The following is a 27,043-nucleotide window of genomic DNA, read 5'->3' as shown; positions in this document are numbered from 1 at the left end:
ATATAAAGTGTAAATGTTAATTTATATATATATATTTTTTTTTTACTGCGCAGTAAACATATTCAAACAAATAAGAACGCGACAGTTTGTAGCTTGACTTTTATTTTGAAAGTAAAATGTTTAGCTTCCTGCCTAACTCTGAATGGCTTGACGTGTTTTAACGAAACAGGCCGCCGACAAATCAGGATGTTTGTCCCACCCCTTCAGAGCTTTTTGGTCACCACGGTAACGGCCGTGTTTGACATCAGGAGCAAGGTGTTGAAGGGAAGTACCCGCGGCACGAAAACACACCAAACACGACAGCTGTGTGTGAATGACTAAAAGCAGCCGCCTGTTTGTTACATAAGTAAGTCCTGAGGTTTTTTTCACAGACGTTAAAAAAAACTGTTCATATGCTTTTAAAGTTAATTCGAGTTACTCAAATTAGCAGGTATTTTATAGCCTTCCTTGAGTTGCACATGAGTTTGTCGACAGTAAATCTAACAAAAGGTGACTTTATTAAATTAACTCTATTTTGCTGACGTAAAAATAAAATAAAATAAAATAAAAAGTGTTGTGCTTCTTTGTTTATCGCTTCCTCTGATGATGCAGTCGGTTGTCTCGCTGCCGTCCCTCTCGTGAGGACCAAGAGCTGATCTTTTGCCAGGATGGAGGTGGCTCTGTCTGGGCCACAGACGCTCTCAGAGCCCCTGAGGAGGAGGACGCCTCTGCCTCTGAGCCAGCTGGTGGAGGAGACCCAGAGCAGAGCCAGCATCCCCAATCATCTGCTGGAGTCAAGTACATATTAAACCACGACCTCTGAAACCCTCCATAGAATACATTCATGCATTATGTTAAGATTTTATTTTAATGTTTAGAAAACCTCTCAACTGTTCTGAATGATAACAGCCTTATTTCAGGCTGGCATTTCTGTCTCTCTTGCTCTGTTTTTTTTTTTTTATATATAGAACTTTTTTTTATTTCATAGAAATCTATGCTACCCTGAAAAGCAACAGCCTGATCCAAGCAGAGCCCTCAGAGCTTCACTTCAGTGGCTTTGAGCTTGGCAAGGATTACATAAAGATAGTGGTGAGGAAAATCCTGCTGTTTTCACTTACTGCTTTCCACTAGGCACATAATTCAGCTACAGTGTATACAGGACAGGAGTTATGTTCCTTTTGTCTCTTTATCATTGCCGTGCCTTGAGAAGATGCGATACACTAGTTGTCAGATGCCATACAGTTTGGGGCTTATTGTAATAGGTGATGCATTTGACCTCTAATGTGAGCAAGTAACAAAACCCTGTGATGCATTTTTAGTGCTCGGATCTCCTCTGTGGAGTTCTGCTCTGATATGGAGCTACTTTGTGTCTTATGATGCAATCAATCACTTTCTGAGCCTTCAGCTCAGAAAAAAAAAACCAAAAAAAAAGATTTAAAAACAAAAACTCTGGATTACAAAACAAAAGTTTTGGTTTCTAAGAAAACTTCTGGATTCACATTTTAATCTACTTTTTTTTTCTCCTTTCAATAAAGCGTTTTTTAATGCACTGTCAGTGCTTTTGCTTTTACTGCAAACATTTTCAGCTTGATTACATTTTAAAGACACAGAAGTAACTCTAAACAGGAGCAGATTCAATTTGTATTTTCTTTAAAAAAAAAAACAAAAAACGTTAAAATAATTGTAAGCATCATATCCCATCATAAATTCCTCTCATTTGCTTTCCATTAAGGGTAATTTAAAGTGAATGGGGGACTGATTTGTACACCCTGTATGTGTGATGACGCACTGTAAGCACCAGGAATATGGAAATGGCTCTCTCAAGTGCACATTTTAGGTGGAGTGAATGATTTTTTTTCTCTCGTCTTCCTCTCCATCAGAAACTAATCAACATCTCATCTGAAGTTATGAATATTCATGTGATTCCCACCCAAACCAAGTACTTCCAAACAACTTATACCAAAAAGGTATTTTTTTTACCCCCTCTATTCCAAATTGCTGACCTGAATATAAGATCATAACTCCACTTGGCCATGAGTGCAATCAGTGTTGTTTCTGATGATTCAGTCTCGTTCCATCTGTTTTCCTTCCAGTATCGACTCATCCCGGGCCTCGCCTACACGCTGAGGGTCGGCTTCTGTCCCGATGAGTGGCGTTACTTCTATGACTGCATTCGGGTTCACTGTGAGGTTAGCTCCTGTGCCATTGTGGGTGCTCTGCTGCTGTTTGGCAGGGAGTTGGCCGCAGCGTGCTAATGCTGTTTGTTTTGCACTCGAACTGTTTGACTGAAGGCGTTAAAGAGAAGCTGATGTTCACAGAATTTACACCGCAGCTCCCCACAGGAGCAAGCTTATGGAACATGCATCTTATCTTACTTACGAGCGTACACACTTCCTGCTTCAACGTCTCTCTTTTGATGCTTACTCTGAGACCTCTTTCTCTCCCTGTGCTTCTTTCACACGCCATGTCTCCTGTTTTCTCTTGACTTTGTTCATTCAACCTGCCTACACTCTTTCTCAGGGGGAAGATAACCTGTTAATTCCAGTTCATGCTTATCCTGTCATCGATGACCTGCGCATCCCAACTCATATCGACCTACCAGCTGCAGCGCTCAGACAGAGGTGTGTGTGTGTGTGTGTGTGTGTTGGGTGGGTCTGCAATGGGCTGTTTTCTGACCTGAGGTCCTGCCTGTCTCCTTGTATTCTTCCATACAGCCAGCCATGATTTCATTCACCCACTGATGTCAGATCCTAAAAAAATAATATCATCTCTGTGTTTCTTTCCTTGTTTCTAGTGTTTGCCACGCTATTCCTCTGAGATGTAGCTGCCCTGTTGGCTTTGAGTTTCAAGTGTGTGTTATTCAGCCACACGAGTCCTTCTCCATCCGCCCCCTCACAGGTAAGCTGTTGACTGAATGTTTTCTGTTGTTGACTGGAGCTACAGAATGGAACATAAAAGCGATCTAACCTATGGAATGACTGCTGATGGGCTGTTCTATTTTATATAAAAACACAACAAAAAACTGGGATTTCCTCCCAGTGAAGCGAGCTCCTGCAGGATCTGGAAACTCCATGTTCAGACAGTCTTGCTTCCCTGTGAAAAATGTTCCCCGGCTTTAAAAACTGCCGCTGAGGTGGTGCAGGAAATTCAAGGGAACAAAATCAAGTCAGACTCGGGAGGTTATCGGCGCCAGTGAAAGATGCAGGACCAAATGGCAGCTCTTCTCATTGCAGTCTGCCTCAGTGAGTTTGGTTCCTCTGCTCATCTGTCTGAATGGAGAGCTGGACCGAAGCCAACGCTGAAGAGTTGTGAGACCTTGTTTAGCTTTAGTAACTCATACTGTTTTTACATTTGTAAAGCAAACAAAGAAACAACAGTGACTAAAAAAAAAAAAACCCAAATTGAGAAGCAAAAAAATGCACAGGTGAAGGGAAAATAACATCTACAGGCAGCAGTATGATTACAATACACATTAGCTATGCTAACATTCACAGCTTGTGTCCAAAAAACATTAAAAATACAATTCCATAATAATTGATCCCATAATGATGTCATTTAGGCCCCCCCCCCCCTCTTGTGGACATAATACAGTTTTGTTTTTTAACAAATGCTCAAACATGACTTTTGGCTAATCGTGGCAGCGCCGCACCGCCTCCATGCTGCAAAAACAAAACAAAACAAAACAAAAGCAAACACTTAGTGTGTGGCTGACATAAAAAGGGACTGTGTGGTTGCTTCCGTTGCCAGATTTTCTCTGTAAAAATCGTCCTTGTTATTGAACAGTGATAAATTTCTGAACTTGCTTTGACAGGGAAATGAAATTATAGGTAATTATAGTGTCTTATTTAGACTCACAGATTAATAATGAACCCCACCAGAAAAGGCTGCACTTCCTCAAAACCTCCGCTCAGTGTTGTGCGTGCAATAAATCACCACAGGATTCGAAAGATTCCTACTGTTTCCACACACTCGGACTGAGCCGCATTCGTGGTCTGCGAACCATCATAACACGCTCGGATCTGAATCACAGCTGAGAGAAACAAATGAGTTTCTTGCTTGGAATCATTTATGTATACACAAGAATCAGGATCACTTTGCAGTAGAGCTGAGCGTTTGCAGTTTAACCTTGTATAACAAAACTATGTCTTTTAGGTCATTTTTATTTATTTATTTCATTTATTACTCATTTATAATAAAGTCATTACCTGAAACTTCTGTTATCAGCCCAGTACTCAATTCAAAGGGCACATTTATGGTGCTTCAGAATAGTTGAACTAATGATAGAGTGGATGAAATGTAATACAGCAGTCATTTTGACATGAAATAGTGGGTGAGCACAGGTGTTACTAATGGCACTAATGAAGGTTCTGTTTGGGTACAGAGCTTTAATTAATATGACTGGAACACCTGCATTTACCTTTCAATCTCTGTCCACTGTATTTAGCTTACAATACTGACCATCCATCCATCCATCCATCCATCCATCCATCCATCCATCCATCCATCCATTTTCTTCCGCTTATCCGGGGCCGAGTTGCAGGGGCAGCAGCCTAAGCAGAGAAGCCCAGACCTCCCTTTTCCCAGCGACCTCCACCAGCTCATCCAGGGGGACACTGGGGCGTTCCCAGGCCAGCCGAGCGATATAATCTCTCCAGCGTGTCCTGGGTCTACCCCGGGGCCTCCTCCCAGTAGGACATGCCCTGAACACCTCACCCAATAGGTGCCCAGGAGGCATCCTAGTCAGACGACCAAACGACCTCGACTGGCTCCTCTCGATGTGGAGGAGCAGCGGCTCAAAATTTGAGCGCCTCCTGAATGGCTGCACTCCTCACCCTATCTCCAAGAGAGAGGCCAGCCACCCTTTGGGGGAAGCTGATTTCTGCCGCTTGTGTTCGTGATCTCATTCTTTCGGTCACTACCCAAAGCTCGTGACCATAGGTGAGGGTTGGAACGTAGATCGACCGGTAAATCAACAGCTTCGCTTTCACACTCAGGTCCCTCTTCATCGGTGCAGCGTCCGCATCACTGCAGACGCAGCCCCGATCCATCTGACAGTCTCCCACTCCCTTCTCCCATCACTCGTGAACAAGACCCAGAGAGTTTATTTCCCTCAAATGCTAAATTATCTTTTATTGATTAGACTGTGTTTGTTTGTTTGTAAGACCTGTCTTATATTTGGGTAGGTGTGTACTCTGCACTAAACTACTTGTAGCTTACTGCAGTAAAAATCCCTAGTGCAGTCACTTGGGGTTGCAAATCACTGATCTAGGCTAGCCAAAAACATACCTCCATTATTGCTGTTTTTTTCCTCACTCTTCCAGGAGTGATACCAGCCAAAGGTGAGGCGGCGATAACTGTGACCTTTTGTCCCGTCCAGTTTGAGACTTCTCAGATCACCTTCCAGCTGGTCATTTCACAGTTCAACACCAAGCCTTACCTGTGCACCGTCACCGGGAGCTGTGCGCCTCACATAGCTCTCAGGTAATAAAGAACATCTGTATGCCTGGCTGAAAATTTCACAACTGACTAATTTTACTAAGCAAAATGTGAGTATTGTTAGTGCACACATAACTGATTTGCTCAGCAGATGCTGTTTTGTTCTCTTCACAGTGCACGTTTGTCTCTGTTGCTCCTAATTGCTGCCTTATTGTATTGTCACACGCTTTTGCTTTTTCCTCAGCAGCTGTGCAATCCTCAGCTAAAGCACAGCTGCAGTTTCGAAAAAGAAAAAGTTGGGATGCGTGTCTCCCCTTCATAGGGATTTGTTGTAGAATTAGACAAACCCACAGTAACAGCACGGTTTTCTGTTATTTATCAGTTAGAATATTTCAGGTTAGACTTTAAATTGATAAGATGGTTACAAACTAACAAAGCTAACTCTTCCCAGTGGTGCTTTGCTTTGTTATCGTGAGCAACAGGCATCAAGGTGAGGTCTTTTCTTTCTCTTCTGCTGTTCTGCAGTAATAACGAGCGAGCTGGCTGCTGAGCTACACGAGGATTAAAAACATCCTCAAACAAATCCGGGGACCAAAAACCGACCGGGCTCAGAGAAAATGGCCACGTGTGCAGATTAGAAGTTCTCATTTATTTATTTATTTTTTTTTCAGCTGATATTTAATTCGGTTCCCATGAGAAAGAGGGTGCTATCCATCACACAGCAGTAGCTCCATCCCCTGCACTGTCTGGTGTTATCTTGGCCAAAAGTTAATAATTCATGAAAATAGCTTGGAAGCTGCTGCAGTGATATAAGGATGGATATGGCTCCCGATGGATGTTTAGCATATAAAACACTCTCCCTCTGTTTGTTGTTCTCCGCAGTGGAACCAAATAAAAGATGATAGATATGCGAGGGAAAAGATTAAGGAACGCATGATCCAGACAGTTTTTATCCAGCTTGAACCAATGTCTGACATGCACTTGTTGCTGTGTCCTCTGCCTGACTTCTCTGACGTAGAGGCCGATCTTAATATAAACACTGGCGTGAGCGATTTTGCTTCCGTGTCGCAGAATCTCATCAATCTAATGTAGTCTGATAATAAATCCGCTGTTTCTTTGTGCCCTAATGTTCAACTCCTGTTAACACAGTATTACAGAGAGGGTGCAGAGTCACGTCAGCCGTGATTTAAGGCGGTAGTCAGTCAGATTACTAAACTGATAGCAGTTTTTAAATTTATTCTCCACCCACAAAATATTTGACAGGTGCAAAAGTGTAAAAATACTGAAAATTAATTACTAGGTTTTTGACCTTAGTGCTGCAACTCCTAGACACCCCCACATCCTCCATTCTCCATCTGGGCTTGTATCCTTTTATAAACACTCCTCATTCAGAGCCGTTCTGACTACGAGAACTATTTCTGGAACATTCCTCAAATGAACCCCTGACAGCCGCCTAAGTCTGAGTATTAAGCTAATAACTAGCTGTTAATTTTATTGAAACTCATCTGTTTATAAATTAGTATCCAAGTTCAGCATTTTATGCATTGCTTTTGGCTAGGTTTGCTTATCTGTTGTTTTAAGCTGTTTCAGATTTTTAATTCATTACTTGTGGCTGATTTTTTTTCCATTAGTTTCAGCTGATTATTTCAACTCGTTCTCCCCTTGTTTTAGTTCATTATTTTAAAAAATGATACGTTACTTTTACAGTACCTGTTTTTTTCAATAATTTAAATAATAAAATCATTAATTTTATTTAGTGCAGGTCCCTTGTTTTCTGCTTTAGTTTTTATATGTAAATGTTTCCGTTAGGGTTGACCTTTTGGCATGAAATTATTGCAAGAATATAAGTTTTCGTGATACTTCTGCAGATTTATCACTGTTTTCCAACACTGTGCTTTTTTAAAAAAAAAAAAAATTTTCCATCTTTCTGCATGATAGTGAACTGGAAAAAAAGCTGGACTATAGAGATGCAGTGACTGTACATCACAAACGAGCTTCACGTTTTGCCCCAGCGCTCCCTCGGAGTAAAGCCAAATACAGGGCAATCAAGGAGGCTGACAAGTCAAAGGTATGGCCAAACTGTGGCCTGACTCATCAATGAATAGTAAATGTCTCATAACGTAGTTTGAAGAAGGGTGGTAGTGGATTACTGGGTGCAATGATGTGGTTTCAAATCATTTATGTTTAAGAGCACGAGAGAAATTAATCCGCTGAACTTTCATAATACATTTTAGTTACATGTAGACAGGTTGATTTCCCTGACTCAAAAACTACTGATACTCTATTACGCTGAAAAGTAAACACGAGACTTTCTGTAAAACACATTTTCATATTCTTTATTTCAGTCAGGACCACTGTAGTGCGAAAATTGTTGCTATTTCCATCTGCAGTAGCTCTTTTTTTGGGACCTCTGCTGCCCCAGCACAGAGCACAGCAGACATCAGTGAGAGCAGGTGTGACATTAATTAAGTCAGACATAGCATGAGAAGGAGGCACAGAGGTGGGAGTGGGTTGCAAAGTGGCTTGCAGAGATGGGACGTTTAGAAGGACATCCCAGCTGATCTGCTGGGATTGCATCTTGACTTTGTGGCCTGCCTGAACTAATGCTACTCTCCACTTCCAGCTGTGATTTCTTTTCCTTTCCTTTAGACAGCGATGGATCCAGCTGTGGATGTTTGCACCCCTGCAGGGGTGGCAAAGATGCTGATCAAAGACTCTAATAAACTCAGCTCTAAAGTCTTGAAGCAAGGTAGATGCAACCGAGTGTTTTTCCTCTTGAAGTTGACATGCATGTCAAAGTTGTTGCCATATCAAATAAATCACCTCTGTTCAGTTTTTGTCAAATTACATACATCGCAAAGGATGTTTCACGTCTCTTTTTTTTGTTGGTACGACCTTCACTTCAGCCATATCCTCTGGCAGCATGACAGCGCTGCAAAATAAACAGTTAAAAGAGGCCTTCTTCATGAAAAAGGTTCAACAGAACATAAAGGAGGAGCAAACAAACCACCTCAAATGGTAGGTTCAATTCCAATATAAAACTTAAGCTAAATGTTTGAATGTTTAATACATGCATGGACTGTATATTTCACTCAGGCAAGTCCATCTGGGTATGGACCCCATGTCAGAGCATGCAGTGAAGCAGATTTTGGAGGAGAGAGAGATTGCTCTGCATGAATATAAGGTAAGTTATTCCAGTTTGTGTGGCTTTAAACAAACACCGTGCTCATTGATGCTCATATTGAAACCAGTCCAAATGAATGAATGTAGAGTGGGGGGGTTGGGGTGTCCAATATAAAGCTTGGACTACAGTCCTTCACACTGACACAAATCCCAATCCTAATGAGGTCACACATACAATCTTTCTTTAGGCCTTTAAGTATGAAAACAAAGCAAAGTTGAAAACCAGCCCAAAGAGACTTCAAAGCCATCACCACTGAGATCTGCTTTAGAAACATGTACAGGTGAAAATGAAGGCTACAATGTTACAAACCTGTCTGCTCATCACTTCCTTTGTTACCTGTAGAAGATCAGACTCTGGCGGTTCAGTTGGTTTGGGCATAAATTCGGCTTTAACATCACTCTGGCTTCTTTGTTAGCTTTGTGTTAGCACGCTGTCTGTGCAGATGCTTGTGAAGAGCTGATGTGTTAGCAGGGTAATGCAGCTGTTTCTGTTCTAGTAGCAGTTTGTAGTTTTACTATTGCACTCTTGTCTTTTGGTGCAATAAAAGTAACGTATCATATCTACGCTCCTCAAAGGTTTTAGACAACTCCCCCATCTCCCTCTTCCCAGCACACGAAATGAATCAGCTGACTGTAGCACAAGAGCCAGAAGGGAAGGACGTTCAATGTTTTTTTTTTTTCTTTCTGTCTAACCAAAAACCTTTTGTAATGCAAGTAACAACCAGCTGATCTCATCAGTGTTGGGCAGAATATAAACAAGCAAATAAATAACTACATGTAACAAATATTAGGAGAATCTGTTTCATGTGTCTAAAAGAAGAAACAATATAGACCAATACTGGAATATCTGATTTTTAAATCACCAAATATTGGTTATCAGTATCAGTCTTAAAAATTATAAATTCCATCCATCCATCCATCCATTTTCTTCCGCTTATCTGGGGCTGGGGCGTGGGGGCAGCAGGCCTAAGCAGAGAAGCCCAGGCCTCCCTCTCCCCAGCCACCTCCACCAGCTCATCCGGGGGACACCGGGGCATTCCCAGGCCAGCCGAGAGATATAATCTCTCCAGTGTGTCCTGGGTCTGCCCCGGGGCCTCCTCCTGGTAGGACATGCCCGGAACACCTCATACAAGAGGCGCCCAGGAGGCATCCTAGTCAGACGACCAAACCACCTCAACTGGCTCCTTTCAATGTGGAGGAGCAGCAGCTTTACTTTGAGCGCCTCCTGAATGGCTGCACTCCTCGTCTCTAAGGCACCCTTTGAAGGAAACTCATTTCTGCCGCTTGTATTCGTGATCTCATTCTTTCAGTCACTACCCAAATGGTACCTATGCTCATGACCAGGTGAGGGTAGGGACGTAGATCGACCGGTAAATTGACAGCTTTGCTTTCACGCTCAGCTCCCTCTTTACCACGACAGACCGGTGCAGCGTCCGCATCAGTGCAGACGCAGCCCCGATCCATCTGACAGTCTCCCGCTCTCGTCTCCCGTCACTCGTGAACAAGACCCTGAGATACTTAAATTCCCCCCCCCTGGGGCAGCAACTCGTGCCTGAGCCGGAGTGGGCACTCCACCCTTTTCCAGCTGAGGACCATGGCCTCAGACTTAGTGGCTCCTCCGTGAATTGCCATCTTATTGTGGTAGAGGGGTTTGTGTGTCTCAGTGATCCCAGGAGCTATGTTGTCTGTGGGCTTGTCCCCCTGGTAGGGTCTCCCATGGCAAATTGGTCCTGGGTGAGGGAGGGAGCTTCAGGGAGAGCGTCTGGCTGCCCATGGTGCCCAGCTGGGTGTAGCCTGAAGAGGACGCATGGGCCTACCCTCCTATAGGCGCACCACCCACAAGAGTTGTCGTAGAGGTCGGGTGCATTGTGTGTCGGGTACAGGCTAGGGTCGGAGGCCCTGGCGGACCAATCCCCGGCTATCGAGACTGGCTACTGGGAAATTATAAATCAGTCAGGGCAAATGTGATTACAGTAAGACATTACTTGTAACTTGTTACACCCAATGTTGGTCCTTCAGGGTCTGCATTCACTAACAAATATAGTGAGTATAATAACAAACTGGAAGTAACAGAAAACTGCACGACACTGAGCTTCAGGGAGGGGAAATCAGTCTTAGTTGGACAGTTTTATCTTGCAGGGTAATTTTGGCCCAATCAAATTCTCTCTTCTTGGTCAAGTTATTGTTTTTAGTGAACACTTTTTTTTTTTCTGGCTTTGTTGGAGTAAATGTTTTCATGTAAGGCCTTGGAGTCACATTTAACATGGCCATGACATACCCAGATGTGGTGATAGTTCACGACTACGTTCCATGGGCTTATCATTAACAGAACCTATTCAGATGCAGAATTATTGGATCCACACTGGGATTTTCATGCTTTACAAAAACCCTTCTGTCTGTATGATCGTTTTTATTAACTCACCATGGAGTGCAGACGCTGCCAAACTAACGTCAGTTTTGAAATATGAGTCTCTCTGTGTCCTCAGAAAGGTTGTTTGAATAGTTAACAGATCTCTCACAGACACTTAGCAGCACTTCCTCCTCCGTCTCCTCTCCACCTGCACACTTTATAATGCAAATACACACACAGACGCGTCCTCTGCCACACACTCTCTGTTTTACAGCCTCATATCACCACACTTTGTTATTTTATGGGAACTCTGTTGTTTTTATGATAGTGTGAGCTCTCATCATCTTCTATAGGCCCTCTTTGGAGTCTTGACTGGAGGCCAGAAATCTGTTTGTTTGCTTCACAGTTATGCAGTTTTATAGCTTTACAACATTAGTTTTTGCAATATTATTTTTTCGTCATCCAGGCTATGGTGGTTACAGACTGAGAAAGTCAAGTTTATCACTTAGAGGATTAAGCCATCAATCCCTTTTCCTCCTATGACAAAGATATTGTTTTCTTTTCAGCCAAAGGATTTCAAGTTATCCTTATTATATAGAGGACATACATGCTGGAATATTTCGTTTCCAGCCACCCTGGAATCTATCCCAGCTGTCATAGGGCAAGAGGCAGGGTACACCCTGTACAGGTTACCAGCATCTCACAGGGCTAACACAGAGAGACAGACATAGTTATTCACATCCACACACCTATGGGCAATTTTAAAATCACTGATTAACCGAACCTCAGTAACTGCATGTCTACGGGAGGAAACTGGAGTACCTGGGGAAAACCCACACAATTCAATTCAATTCATTTCAATTCAATTTTATTTATATAGCGCCAAATCACAACAAACAGTCACCTCAAGGCGCTTTGTACGTATTGTGGGTAAAGACCCTACAGTAATACAGAGAAAACCCAACAGTCAAAACGACCCCCTATGAGCAGCACTTGGTGACAGTGGGAAGGAAAAACTCCCTTTTAACAGGAAGAAACCTCCAGCAGAACCAGGCTCAGGGAGGGGCAGTCATCTGCTGCGACCGGTTTTGCTGAGGGGAGAGAAAAGACATGCTGTGGAAGAGAGCCAGAGATTAATAACAATTAATGAATAAATGCAGAGTGGAGTATAAACAAAGGAAATAAGAATGAAATGAAACAGTGCATTATGGGAACCCCCCAGCAGCCTAGGCCTATAGCAGCATAACTAAGGGATGGTTCAGGGTCACCTGATCCAGCCCTAATAATAGGCTTGATCAAACACAGACACGGAGAGAACATATAAACTCCACACAGAAAGGCTCAGGCATGATGGATTCAAACCCAGACCTTCTAGCTGTGAGGCAACAGTGCTAACCACCACGCTACCATGCTGCCCGAAATTCTTTTTTTCACATGTGCCAAGTCACCGGCATTAAAGAGGACCATCCTGCATGTGATCAATGCTCAGTTTGCTCAAAAGCCACCATCCATGTTAAGGCACCATTAATGCTGCAGATTCTGGAGCAACTTATGCTGCCATGCATAGTGAGTGTCATTAAAAGAAAAAGTGACTTTTTAAAAAAAACTTTTTTTGCTCCTGGCATCACATTTGAAATGAGGATGTTTCTTGAAAACATTAGAATATGGAAATTATTTGCATTTGAAATAGCATATCAGCATGATTGCAAGTGGATTCACACAATCTTTTATTGTACAGTGTTAATTGACTGTGTTATAGGTAAAAAGGGGCGATGTAAGACGAGAGGGATGCTTTGCTGCGGGGCTGCCTAAAATATCCTCAAGACCGGTGCTTTGTGAAGTAGGACAGGTACGTCATGGCTTTTGTTTCACTCATTTTGCTTTGCTGATAATATGAAAAGAACAACTTCCCTCTGAGGCTCTCATTGGTGCTTGACTAACTTTAGAATCAGGCCAGACCGAGTGACAAGGAAAAAAAAGTACATGTGATGTAAACAAAAAAGCAAATCAGGCCAGGATCCCATTTAAAGTCTGCTTGTGAAGTGCTGCATCCGGTGTATCCTGGAGCTGACCTTGATGGGAATAGAGGCCAAATTTAAATCAGGTATATGAGGGAACTTATGGAACTTTTTCAACACAACCTCATAGTTACAGGATCCTTCAGAAATGTCTCAGGCAGCACAATATTCCTCTACATCACAATCTGAAGATAAAATCCCTGGGTTGAGAAACTGCAGCATGATAATCTTTAATTAAAAGTGAGTATATTCTGTCTGGGTGAATGTGTGGGTATGCTTCTACCATATAACAGAGCCTCTTTAATTCTTTATGCAAGAGCAGTTTCACTTAAAAGTTGGATTTCTGTTGCTTGCGTCTCATTTCAGTTCATTACAATTTAATTCAGTCTAATATTGACTTATTAGAATTCCACTGTCTTTTGTCATTTAAATACTCATAGCTGAGGCCTAATAAAAAGTTACTTTATTGGTCTTTTCATATCCACTAAATGTGCTGTTAATTATTGTACACGAGTGAGTAAAATTCAGCAACAAATGTGTTTCTAACCTCTTCCAGGCCCCCGAGGGAGCACCGGCTTTCCAGTTTTACACCACTTTTACGTGGGAGCTGAGACGGAGAGTCCTCAGACTGTTCCAGCAGGCAGCTCGCAAGGTACAGACGTCCATATTCTGTGATGTCCCCGAGGTACATGTGCAAACGCACACATCCGCGAGCATTTGCGCAACGCATTGTTCACACACACAGCCCTCAGGGGAGCGCTGCTATTACACAAGTCCTGTCCCTTTAGTTCAGCCACTGGGAGCTCAAGTGCAGCTTCTTCACAGGACAGCCAGTTTTCCTGTGTGAGGTGCATTCCAGTAAAAGTAAGGAAATGCATTATTTAATTCCAGCCCAGGAATCTCTCAGTCAAAACAATAACAAAAGACACAAACCGTGTCTCTGCATAGATACCTAGGTTATTACACTATAGTACACTGTGTACTGTATGTCCTTGTATGGTTTGTGAATTTTGTCAGGTTAGTGTAAGAGCATCTCATCTTGTCTCATCTCATCTCATCTCATCTCAAACTGAACATGGTAAGTTACTGCAGATGAGGATCAGTGTATTTGTAATGTGCTAGCTCCTGCATTTTGTTAACATTTGCAACTTGTTGAGCCTCTGATCACACACAGTACTAAAAAGTTCTACAGAGAAGACAACAATTTAACATGCATAAACGCCAAACAGCTCAAGGGCTCAAAATGCATCTGCTGAAAAAAAAAAAATCTGCTGTTAACTAGCTGCTTTGACAGTGAAGCCTCCAACTGGCTCAGAACTGGCAACCTTTCCTTTCCATAACCAAGATGGTGACGAGATGTGTGCAGCATTTCATACTCAAGTTTTTATCTATTACCACAGACGGTATAAAAGATGGAGTTAGCTACCACGACGTCACCCACTGGTTCATGAAGTATCATTATGAAACCTTGGGTTGAGTGTTTTTGTAGCTGCCATCTTCATGTTTTTAACCAGAAGTGAGGATCCAGGAGTGGATCTGACTGTGAAGCCACAAAATACCCTGGATAATCCTCCTATCTGACACTTAGAATGAGCAAAATTTATAAAGTCAACTTAATGTTTTATTCAGCAAGGCCTAAAATGTGTCACTGAGTCCATAAACTAGTCAGGAGAACGTTTACAGAGGTCATGGCTGAGAGACGTTTTCCCGTACACTTCTAAAGGACTGGAAGTCTTTTTGCAAGCACAGATATCACCAACTGGTGACCTTTATAAAGAACGCAGGTTTAAAGCACTCAAGCACTGGCTTCACTGTTAAGACCTGGAACCTGTGCCCGCAAATCTCCTCCACAAATAGTGAAGCAGTTGCTGCAGGATGGCGATTTAACTGCAAAATGAAACAGATGCTTGGCAACCAGAATACAACTAGTTGGCAACCAGTTCAGTCAGTCTTATTTACAAAGCAATGCATTGTAGATAAGTTGCAGTCCTCGGCGCAGACTGACTCAGATTGATTGCTATGTGTGGCAATCTGTCTGTGTTTATAAATTAGACAGCAGTTATTTGAAAACCTTTGTTAATCTGTCTGAGAGTGATAGCGTTTAGCCAAAAGTTGGACTGCAATTGTTTGGAGACAGGTTGCCCTCCACCAGGCAACCTGTGCAGCGGCCCTGTAATTGCAAGTGATGACAAAGAAACCCTCGCCATGGCTGTGTATGTGAACAATGCATCGGCAAGCAGCTTCATGCAATTGGTCACTGAAAGCCAAAAAGTTCAACTTAAATACTAGGCAACTACCGATTTTGGAGGCTCCCATCTTATTTTGAATCTAAAGTACGAATGAGCCGTAATAGATAGCTGTAGCTTTGACACTGTATGCATTAATCACATCCATTTTTTGCACACTTGTGTGTCCATCAGTTGAATTTGTCATAAGTGGCCTCAAATCATGTTTTAGACACACGTCCGTGGGATGTACCTGACCACCGCTGCCATAAGGGGCTGAATCACAGAATGCTTTTTTACATGAAAGATTTCAGCTGAAAACCGCATCTTCAAAATTAGACCTGCAGGCTAATTACTGTAAGGGTGGTCTTGTCTGTATCCGCTGCTCCTCCTTGAGGGCTCGTTATGGAATAAGAAAAAAACAACAGAGGTTTAAATGTCAAAAAATAATTAGAATTAGAGTGAACCTGAAATCTCTCTCTGACACACTCCTGAAGCGTGAGTGAGCAGTAGCTCTGGCAAAGCGGTAACACCCCGTGCCACCCTCGTCTCTCCCTTCCAGGTAGTGATCCGATGTCGCATGAACCGGAGACTAGCCTCTTTGAAGAAGCTGGCAGACAGTATGAAGAACCCGCCCTTGGCACAGAAAGGTTTTCATTATCCTGTGATCTCCTCATTCAGAAATAATCTCATTATCTCATGGCGGTAAAGCATGCTTTATTGAATTTATTCCTAGAGGGAAAAAAAAAAAGGAAATGATTAAGAGGCTCATAACATATATGCAAGCATCTGGAATAGAGTTTTGAATATGAACACTGAAAATTGCAATGAATCTGTAGAAATGAACTTTTATTTATTCTTTTTTTCACATGTCGCCTCTTCACATTTGCTTCAGCTGATGAAGAGAAGACATGTGGCCTAAAAGTCTCTCCAGACAAAGTCTTTCCATCTTCATTGCCATTTTCCTCGAATGAAGATGACCCTCTGGTGAGTGCAGTGCATGTCTGGCACTAGAAAATACAAACACAACAGAGATTTTGACCCGTACCTGTCCATTATTCTCAAATTATATAATCACCTGCCTACTAGCAAAAGTGTTTGGTCATTTATTTCAAATCAGTTGTGCCATGAAATCCTAAACGACCTAATTGGGAGATGATACTCAGAGGACGAGAAACCGCTGCAGAGGGAGCGCGGGCTATTGTCCTGCACTTGAAACAATTTTCAGCCATTATTTCCTGTGAAGGATGTCCCTGATCTAACCGTGGAAATCAAAGAGGAAGCTCACTTTCCCGTGCTTTGATTAAATCTTTCATTTCCTACATGCCCCGCAGAGAGAGAGAGAGAGAGAGAGAGAGAGAGAGGGAGGAAGAGGGGAGGTAGCCTCGGTATCCACTTGAACAAATAATGCCATTTGTCTCCTTGATATTTCCAGGCTAACATTAAGTTGGTTGAAGTACCCGTGGATCCCGTTGATGTGACTGTGACATCACACATTCCTTTCTTCAAGCTACAAGTAGGTATTGACTGTAGCACTTGGGCATCACACTTTCAAATCAACAGACTTTACCCAGCAGCAGTGTTTGGAAAGTGATGGTAAAGCCATAAAACAGAAGAGACTGCTAGAGCAGCTCTTCCAAACCTTTCTGGCTTTTAATCAGTTACAAGACTCTGCTTTCAAATGTGTTTTATGACCCTGTGGAGGGCTGAGACACCTAATTTTCACCTTCACCACCTGCAGCGAATGCCACCTACAAAGTGTTGAATTGCTATTAATAATCTCACAGATTATCACCTTTATTCTTCAGCAAACCCTGAACTCTCTGAGGCAGCTTTCCTCTCATTTCTTTAAGCAGTCTTCACTAATAGTTCTCCAGGCTTCCTGAAGGACATTCAAGGCTTTTCTTAAGCTGGCTACTCTGAAAGGACTGTGACTGTAATATGGGTGCGGGTTCCTCATCCTTGTTGATGGCTTATCTGTTTTGATGTTATGTTTTAGCCATGCTGTCTGTTGGTATTTTCCAGGTCCCGCTGCACTATAAGCTTATGGGCTATCGGGCTGTGTCAGCTTGGGAGGCATTCAACTCTTATATTCCCATTACTCTGGCTAGGCCACTGCGCACTGGAGCTCTGGTAACTAGGCAGGACCTTGATGTTTATTTATTATATATTACATGTGTACAATTTATTTGTCCACTTATCCATGCTGATTAATAATTTCTCCTGGTTTTGTCATGTTTTAGGACAAGTTGGTACCCAGCAGAGCTCATTCTCCCAGGACAGTGGAGACCACAGCAGGAGCGGCAGAGAAGCATGAAAAAAAAGACAAGGATGTGGAAGCAGCTGATGCTCCCGGTCTCTCTTTCCGTGCCCCCGAATGTCTGCTCAGACCTTTTCCAGCAAACCCACTCAGAATTTTTGTAAGGCTGGGATTTATCAGTATTAATCAAGCTGAAAATAGAAGTGCTTTTCCGTTCATGATAAATGTTATGAAAATACGTTTCAGAACCCAGCTCCAGGTCTTCAGACCTTCAAACCACCCCCTAAATATCTGGAGAGTGATCTGGAGTTCCACCTCTGCCCTCTGCCCAGGTAACAAGAGTTATCCTGAGCTCCATCATCTATTGATTTCTAATAAACTTCTAACATACAAGTGTTTTCTGTGCACAGGTATACGGTCCCTGAGAGCCCTTTGTGTGGCATAAGGACTCAAACTTCACACATTCAGAAGAAGTTTCTGGACCACAAGGTAGCTTCCACCTCAGTCTGTGCAGTTGATGAGTTTCTTTGGGATAATTTTTTTAAAAGTGCATTCTTGTCGCTTGTAGTTGATCGTATGAAAATGGCTCCATTTTCTGTCTGCAGATTGTTTACTTTGCTATGTTTACTGTATATTGAGTACAGCTGAGTGCAATCCTACCAGATCAGCTGACTTCAGTGCCAGATCATGTCAGCTGATGGCTCAGCTGATATCCTTCTACACATCCGATTAGCAGATTTAATGTAGGACACACTGCTTAAGCTCCTGTAGCCTCAGCAACACTCTCTGTCAATCTGCAAGCCACTTTGCAACCCACCTGTATCGCAGCTCCTGCTTTCAGGCTGTGTCTGACCATATCAATATCACATCTGCTGCAGTGAGGCCTGCTCTGCTCTGTACTGGTCTGGCTGCTGCTGCCCCCACTTCTGGCTTTAAACATATGCAGACTGAAGGGCAGGGAGGTCCCAGCACAGAGCCATGCCACCAAATATAAATCACTGCAAATGGGAAAATCAGTCATCTTTAGACTGTAGTGGTCCTGAGTGAAATGCATTATTTTTTCCTCACAGGAAGTGATCCCCGGGGTTATGAAGTGGAAAAATTTTGATTCTATTAGCTTGAAAAGTCTCTCAAACCAGCTTGCTCTCACCAGTGACTGTGCCCCATGCAGGTAGGTCAGAACTTTGATATTTTGTACTATTTACTCTATGAGTTGTGTACTGAGGAGGCTTTAATCTGGTTGCTGACATGAATGAATCAAATCTTATAGATGGACTTTGCCACACATTACTGTTTATGAGATGCATCCGGTCACAGTTTTCTTCTTATTCGCTAAGCAAGGCAGCAAAAATGACTTGATATCTAGAACAGATAGCCAACAGTTAAAAAGAAGGTACTTCTACCCAGAGGTTCTTATGTGCAGTCAGGGACTCCAGTTGGAACACTGTGGGATCAAAAGTTTGTTTATGGAACTTGTTTACAGGGTAAAAAGTGGCTCTTGTCTGTTTCCGCTGTGAAAGAATTTGAACTCTGGCTGCCAGACCATTGAAAGGCAGCATTTTCACAAACTAAAATTAGCACAAATGTAAGGAAATTTATCTTTGGTTGATTATTTCTTTGTTGTAACGATGCTTCTTGGCAATAAATCTCATACCATTGGAAAGCCTGTTTATTTCTGTCATGATCCTGGTCCAGTGGCCCGGCGTTTTGAGTTCTTTTAGTGATGTTCTGTTTTGTTGTATCTTCTGGTTGTTAGTTTTTCCCTACAGTCTAGTTTCTCAGTTTGTTGTATTGTTGGGGTTTTTGTTAATTATAGATTATTCTGATTTTCCTGTGTTCCCGTCTTCCTGTGTCTTTGTGCTCCTGTGTCTGTGCTCCTCTGTGTATCTGTCTCCTCCTGTTCTTGTGTGCTGGTGTTTGTCTTCATTGTGTTTCAGGTGTCTGTCTTCCTTGTTCACTTGTTCCTTGTCTCGTGTCAGTTTAGGTGTTGTTGGCTTCTGTTTAGTCATGTTTAGATTCCCTTTGTGTGCCAGTCTCCTCATGTGTCAGTCTGCATTACTTCCTCTTTTATTTTGACAGTTCTTTGTCCTGTGTGCTTGTGTTTTGCTTTACCTCCCAGGGTCTCGTTAGTGTTATTCTGTTCACCTGTTTGCCCTGGCTGTTTCCACTCACCCCTCGTCTCCTCTGTGTATTTATTGTCTTGTGGCTGTGTTTCTCTGTGCTCTCCAGTTCTTCAGACCTCCAGGAGTCTTTAGTTATTTTCCAGTATAGGTTTCTTTTGTTTGTTTTGCTGCTTCAGTTTATTTTGCCATTCCCTTTTTTTCTGTTGCCATAATAAAAGCTCATTTTGGTTCACCTTTTAACACCATCTCCTGCGTCCTGCTTTTGGGTCCTCACCTCCTTTCCATGCCACACGGCCTGCACCCCCGAATCGTGACAGTAGACTTTGACCAGCATGGACCCAGCGGACATTATTTACAACACCTTAGAGGACGTTTTCCACCCGGATAGCTCAGCTCCGTGGACTATGGATATTATCCTTCTCTGCAGAGGGTAAAGAGTCCGTCCTGAACCAGGTGGTGTCAGCAAGTTCAGGGTATGTTGGCAGTCTCCCAGACTTTTTTAAAGACTTTGTAAAAACAACACTGTCACAGCCTCTGGGAAGTTCCTCTTCACTACTCCCACATCAACAACCACCTGCCCAGGAAACTCCTCCACCCGAGCCCTCAGTGATTAGGCTGGGTAGGCTCAGTTTTCTGCCCACCATAGACTCATCAGCTCCTCACCAGCTCTTCCTTCTCCTAAGGAGGGGAAGCGCGTCTCCTGTCATCAATGGAGAGACGAGCTGCTACAAAAAGATTCTATGACATCTGTTGAACTCATCTCCCTGCTATTGGATATACCTCCCTCCGACCCACTTACTGAAAAAATAAGTTGAGCTCTGAAACCAAACTGATTTCTTGATGATTTATTGAAAGTAAAGAATTAACCTTTGCAAAGGGATCAATACAGCACAAACAGCCTTCGCACCAGCATTGACCAAAGCACAGAATAACACCCATTCCTTTAGACTATTGTGTTGATACAATCTTGTTCCACTAGCCATGGGGAGTTCAGGTTCCCACCACCATGTAGCACCTGCATGATAACAAGTGCGTCATGGCCTTGGACACAGCTTACAGTCAAGTTGTTTTCTCATCTTCACACACTTGGTCTTTGTGCTAGAAAATTACAATTACATACCAAAGAAGTACACAGAGGTTATTTGAGTTGAAAAACAAATTTTCCATTACACACTGCAGGATGGAGGGTCCGGTGCTGCGTTTTCTGGTTCAGCTGTTTCCTTCCTGGCTGAGTTGTGGACACAGGAGGAGGAGCTTGTCACCATTACGTCCCCCGCTCCGTCTTCTAGGAGAAAGCGGAGTTCACGTTGCCAGTGCTCCCCACCACAGCCAGCAGCCCCAGAGACGGCTAACGCCTCACAGCCAGCAGCCCCAGAGACTAACACTTTAATGCATACAGCCCCAGAGACTGATGTGGCTCCCCCAGGTTTGTTAGAAGCTGGGCGCCTTGTACTCATTTTTGACTCCAGGGTGGAGGTAGCCAGGCTCCAGCCTTCTCCTGCTGCTGCGGCACCTCTCCCTCGCCACTCTTTAGAGCCTGCTGCTGCGGCACCCCCACCAGACACACCAAAGCAATCCTGAGAGCAGCCCCAGCTGTCCAAGGAGACAGCTGCGCACCCTGCTCAGAAGCTTCAGTCGTCCGGGGTGACGGCTGTGTGTTCCGCTTGGCCTGAGTGCCCCGAGCCTGAGGGTCCCGCTTGGCCTGAGCGCACCGAACCAGAGTGTCCCGAGCCAGAGCCTGCGTGTCCCGAGCCAGAGGGTCCCGTGTCGGAACCCGGGCGCCCCGAGCCAGAGCATGTGTGTCCTGCTCAGCCCAAGCGCCCTGAGCCAGAGGGTCCCGTGCCAGAATCCGAGCGTCCAGCGCCGTCCGTGCGCCCAGAGCCAGAGGGTCCCGCGCCAGAATCCGAGCATCCAGCTCCGACCGAGCCCCCAGAGCCAGAGGGTCCCGCACTAGAGCCCGTGCGTTCCACTCAGCCCGAGTGTCGTGAGTCTTCCAAGTGTCCCACTCAGCCCGAGTGTCCCAAGCCAGAGCCCGAGTGTCCCGCTCAGCCTGAGTGCCCCGAGCCTGAGGGTCCCGCGCCAGAGCCCAAGTGTTCCGAGTCTTCCACCAGCCAGAGCTCTGGAGAGTCTAGGCCAGCCAAGGCTCTGGAGAGTCCCCGTCTCTGCCGCCTGCCACACGGCCGCCCGCCTGAGGTCATCCATCTTGGCCACCCGCCCGAGGTCATCCGTCTCCACCGCCTGCCACGTGGCTGCCCGCCAGACCACCTCTGCAGGTGTTCTCCTGATCTTTGCCTTGGGCTCCTCAATCTGTGTCAATGGCCATCCAGTCAGCTGCCTGCAGTGCCTTGCTCTCGTCTTTGGTCTCTGTCCTCTCATCTTGCCCCATGGCCGGGACGACCCCCTGAACTGTTTTGGCTCCTGTTTTGCTTCTTTCTGTTTTGTTTTACTTTGGACTGTTTTTTCCAGCCTTGTGCTGCCGCCTTTTGTTTCGTTCTTGGTTTGTTTTTGGGACTGTGTCGCCCTTTTGTTTTGTTTTGTTTTTCTGTTTTGTTTTTTTGGGCCCTCCTACCTGGCCCCCTCCGTCCGCCCTGCCTGGGTTTTTTGGACTGTGCGGCTCGGTGCTGTTTTGTTTTTGTTTTCCTGTGTCTTTGTGCTCCTGTGTCTTGTGTGCTGGTGTTTGTCTTCATTGTGTTTCAGGTGTCTGTCTTCCTTGTTCACTTGTTCCCTGTCTCGTGTCAGTTTAGGTGTTGTTGGCTTCTGTTTAGTCATGTTTAGATTCCCTTTGTGTGCCAGTCTCCTTATGTGTCAGTCTGCATTACTTCCTCTTTTATTTTGACAGTTCTTTGTCCTGTGTGCTTGTGTTTTGCTTTACCTCCCAGGGTCTCGTTAGTGTTATTCTGTTCACCTGTTTGCCCTGGCTGTTTCCACTCACCCCTCGTCTCCTCTGTGTATTTATTGTCTTGTGGCTGTGTTTCTCTGTGCTCTCCAGTTCTTCAGACCTCCAGGAGTCTTTAGTTATTTTCCAGTATAGGTTTCTTTTGTTTGTTTTGCTGCTTCAGTTTATTTTGCCATTCCCTTATTTTCTGTTGCCATAATAAAAGCTCATTTTGGTTCACCTTTTAACACCATCTCCTGCGTCCTGCTTTTGGGTCCTCACCTCCCTTCCGCGCCACACGGCCTGCACCCCCGAATCGTGACAGTTTCCCCTTAAATGGAGCCTCATTTGTAAGGAAAATGCATTTGTGGGTTGAGCAGCGGAGTTGAGTGTGTGGACTGTGTCCATGAAAAACTTGCCAAATCTTCGCTGCCCATGAGCTTCTGGTACCCCAGGCGCTAACAGTCAGGTTTGTCGTTACTGGAGGCAATCTAAGTACAGGGAGACAATGAGATGAGATTCTGCAGCCAGTGGCAATCCCATATCTCCACAGTCTGGGACCGAACTCTATCCCCTAAAATGGTACCACTCACCCCCACAGAGCAGATTTATCAGAGACTACCTCCAGAATTTGGGAGTGGAGAGGATGGAACGATCTGCCTGCAGTCCTGATCCCAACCCCACTGAACACTTGTGGGATGAGCTTGGGAGTGCTGTTTGTGCCAGAGTGACAAACACAACCACACTGGCTGATTTGTGACAAATGCTGGTTGAAGAATGGGATGCCGTCCCACAGCAGTGTGTGACATCTTATTGATGGGTGGTTACATACTCGTAAGCCACAGACTCATATTACTAGTTAATAGTTACCTTCTTGAATCTTATCCTCTCTCTGCAGCTTGGGATTCCAGCTATAATCTCAGTATTCCAGAAACAGGCTACTCACTATCCTCTAAAATAAATATGTCATTTCACATCCACACAACTTCCAGCTCCTGCCAGGATGCTGGATGTCAAACTCTCCCCTTTGTAATCTAGCCAGCAGAGTTCATTTTACATTCATAGTGTTGGAGGAGATGTTGTACAGTAATTAGGACTGAACACACTTCTGATTTTTGGAATATTTCTACCTTTCTAAAACAAAGTGCTGTTATTTAAAATTGCCCATTTAACCAGAAAGCTGAGGTCTGTGTTTTGCGAAAGTCAGAGGTTAGGTGCTGTTACTGCTGTGATTATCGCGTTTGACTTCTTTTAAGAAAGAAATGTGAGTGTTTGTCTGGAAATATCGAAAGCTTCTTCTTGTTTTAAATGTTTTTTTTTTTCCTGTGTATATGTGTGTGTGTGTATGGAATCTAGGTCATGCCGTATGGAGGCTTCCCTCACACTGTGAAATAATGATTTATTCAGTCCTTAGTCTAAATGGGCAGTGAATAAATGATGATATTTTTCATGTAGTGTATTAGTGAACACAGCATTGGGCTGTCCTGTTCTATTTGTGGTGGGTTGTGTGCTTCTGTCTGCAGCTTGTCATAACCGATACCAATCAGGTGTGCAAAACACTTTCTGTTTCTGACCTTTCTCGAGCCTGTCCCGCCATGTGTACTGTAATTCATCCAGCCTGATGGAGCTTCTTGTTTGAAGCCAATTTAAGTACGGAAGCGAACATTGCAAAGCTAATGAAACAACACACCTCGAGAGATCTGAAACCGTCTCAAGTCTTTATTTGACAAGATGCCTGAGTAATTTGTGCAACCACAGTTCACGTGATGGAGTTGAATCCCTGCTACAGCTCTTTTTCCTCACCTACCCTGTGTTTGCACAGTCACATGCATGGCCAGGCAAAGTATTTGCTTTACGCTTGTCAGTACTGACCTACGTGATAACTGTAGATATATAATTTTTTATTCATGCAACGGAAAACTTTGCCTCAGCCTTCCTGTCAGTCCAGCCTATCACTGGCTGTGGCCGCAGAGTCCACAGTTATCTTGTCAACGCAAACACTGTGATTTATGCCGAGTGGTCACTGATGAGAGGAAACTTGACAGAACCTTAAGCTGTAACTTGATTTTGAATTACTGAAAGGACAGTGGTGTGGGCGCAGAGCCTTTTAACAACACAAGCCAATAATGCATGAGAATAACTGCTTTTTAAGTAGTGTAGTATTAAGCATTTAGTACAGTTAGCCAGTTAACCTGAACTTGCTAATGTTAACATATTTAAAGTGAGCACTAACAGTAACATAAAAAACAGTCTACAGTCCACAGCTACTGGGTGTAAATATTTCATACTTTTCATACATACATAATTAGATGTAACACCTCAAAAGAGTTAGCTAACCAGCCTTAGCTTGATTTAACCAAAATGCTTTTTTATAACAAAGTAAGCCAGGACTGTTTTTCATAAATATATAATAGTAACACAGTCCAGCTCATAATGTCTATATTTTTACATTTGTTTGTGTCACCATTACAAAATTGTTCTGCAGTGACATCACAGCCTTAACTAGGGATTCCTCAAAATCTAACCTTTGACTTGTCAGTGTTTTGATTTTATTTTTGCCCCTAAGTTTTACCGACGTTCGCTGAGGAGCACCTTCATCATCCATGTTTGAACTGAGATTTCTAACTGCTGTAAGCGGTCCTGTCAGCTGTCTGAGCATTATCTCAGTTCATCTAGTGTGTGCTGGTCTGGCTCTTCCAGGGCTAAAGCACTGTGTGTGTGTGTGTGTGTGTGTGTGTGTGTGTGTGTGTGTGTGTGTGTGTGTGTGTGTGTGTGTGTTTCACGTATAGGTCTGTCAACTACAACACAGATATACTTCCACTCACCACACCTCCTCCTCTCACCAACCTCCCTGACGATGTGGCCCCACTAATGGACACACTGTAAGCACATGCAGCACTATATTGATCTTTGTGTTGGAAGCATTTTTTTTATTCGGATGCCACATGAGATTGCTCCTCTGATGCTCCAACTGTGTGTGTGTGTGTGTGTGTGTGTGTGTGTGTGTGTGTGTGTGTGTGTGTGTGTGTGTGTAACCTCACGCAGGTGTGAAGGCTCAGGTGTCCAACTGACACCAGAAATGATCAGAGCACAATTCTTGTCTGGAGAAGTGGTTTTCTCCAGTAGCAACCTCGCCACAGGAAAGACAGCCATGTAAGTGTACACGGAAGTGCATGCTGCAAAGCTGAAAAATTACTCTTACATTCTGGAAGAGAGTTAAGAGCTAGTTTGAGGCATGATGAATGAATGTTTACATGAAGGAAACACTTCCCAAGCAATAAAAGGGATGAATGCTCCTTTGCGCACACACAGATATTTTGGAAAAGGCAAAAACACATGTTTAGTTTGAAGAGGGGAAGCTGTCAGGATAAAACAACCATTAAGTTGATGGATTGAATCAAATCATGTACCCAAAGTTAGTTCCAGCAAAAGCTTCCTGAGAGCTGGAAAATACTGCACAACTGCTGTCATAGCAATGAAACAGATCCATACGTTTCGTCTTTATCATATTCTGTATATAAACACATTTGTTTAACCGTTTTTAAAAAAAATATCATGCTATTTTCATGCAGGTATGTTCTCATATTACTGGTATAAATAGGTAGCATCATGTTGCTAAATTTAATATAGCGTCCCAGTTTTTGTGAAAGCCAACAGATATTTGCTTGGCTTTGCAGTGATTTTTCAAAATATTATCATATTAAATAAAATCGTGATGATTGATGAGGAAATAATGATACTGTTGATACTAGTGACTTGGATCCAAATGATATAGGATTTTAAGGCCAATAATGATACTGATATTTGATTATTTAAAAAGCCGATACTCTGGTAAGCAATTCTTATTCAGATGCACTAAACAAACAGATTTCACTGATATTTTTTTTTAAAATGGAAATATTTCTTTCTTTGATTACTGTCTGCCCGACTCTGCTTGGATTAGCTGGTTTTTGTGTTTGTGGTGTTCATTACCAACAGAGAAGCTGTAGAGTGCCCTCTGGTGGACAGCCTATGCATCACCAGTGCTCGTAATATAGTTGAAGGGTGTTTCGCCTATCTTTACTTTTTACATTTTAATTTATCAGCCATTCTAAATGCCAGTGCTGATAGATCAAATAACAAATATTGGTGGAAAACAAAAGCAAGCCAAAAATATTGATCAGGCTCTACTAGTGATCAACCTTTTTTTTTTTATCATATAGGTACAGATTCATAATAATGGTAATCTATTGTTTTTTAAGCATTACAATTTTAAATGTTTTAATACTTAAAGATAGTCATATTTTGGCAGCTTAGCATATGGTAGAACATTTAATAACCTGCAAATTGTAAATGAACAATTTATTAAAATTATATCAAATTGTAGATTGTAAAATTCTGGGTCAGTACTGATGTACTACATATTTTTATAAAACAACTGCCTTTTTCTCATCATGCAAATTTAGAACTTTTACTCTGTGCAAAACTGATGCGCTACCACTGATAACTCTCGACTACTGACATTAGAAAGCAACTGAAATGGGTAATTATTTCAATTGTAATTTGGTTTCTCATTATTATTGTATGTTTTTGAAGGTTTTTTCCAAAATCGTGA

At 43.2% G+C, this 27,043-nt stretch overlaps 1 protein-coding gene across 1 annotated transcript; it reads left to right on the top strand.

Annotated features, from left to right (window-relative positions):
* The first annotated feature begins 152 nt into the window (after nucleotides 1-152).
* On the top strand, nucleotides 153-25,606 carry cfap221 (cilia and flagella associated protein 221). The gene is made up of 24 exons (XM_030746709.1): nucleotides 153-346; nucleotides 592-777; nucleotides 968-1,068; nucleotides 1,860-1,946; nucleotides 2,073-2,168; nucleotides 2,500-2,600; nucleotides 2,774-2,877; nucleotides 5,301-5,460; nucleotides 7,354-7,483; nucleotides 8,065-8,164; nucleotides 8,322-8,433; nucleotides 8,512-8,599; nucleotides 12,708-12,797; nucleotides 13,523-13,618; nucleotides 15,754-15,841; nucleotides 16,087-16,178; nucleotides 16,627-16,707; nucleotides 17,217-17,324; nucleotides 17,435-17,611; nucleotides 17,698-17,783; nucleotides 17,862-17,940; nucleotides 18,522-18,622; nucleotides 25,239-25,331; nucleotides 25,495-25,606. Exons 2-24 carry the CDS (start codon nucleotides 648-650, stop codon nucleotides 25,604-25,606), a joined length of 2,412 nt encoding a protein of 803 aa, XP_030602569.1. The 5' UTR covers nucleotides 153-346; nucleotides 592-647.
* Nucleotides 25,607-27,043: the final 1,437 nt, after the last annotated feature.

Source organism: Archocentrus centrarchus, chromosome 2 (genome assembly GCF_007364275.1).
Source record: "Archocentrus centrarchus isolate MPI-CPG fArcCen1 chromosome 2, fArcCen1, whole genome shotgun sequence".
In the NCBI taxonomy this organism is placed as follows: domain Eukaryota; kingdom Metazoa; phylum Chordata; class Actinopteri; order Cichliformes; family Cichlidae; genus Archocentrus; species Archocentrus centrarchus.
Note: the sequence above shows the minus strand (reverse complement) of the source record. Positions and strands in the feature narration are given on the sequence as shown.

Coding starts and splice junctions, on each gene's coding strand:
- cfap221 (XM_030746709.1), top strand. CDS start 648: ATGGAGGTGGCTCTGTCTGGGCCACAGACGCTCTCAGAGCCCCTGAGG. Junction 13,619..15,753: donor TCCAGCAGGCAGCTCGCAAG/GTACAGACGTCC, acceptor TCTCCCTTCCAG/GTAGTGATCCGATGTCGCAT. Junction 16,179..16,626: donor CGAATGAAGATGACCCTCTG/GTGAGTGCAGTG, acceptor TGATATTTCCAG/GCTAACATTAAGTTGGTTGA.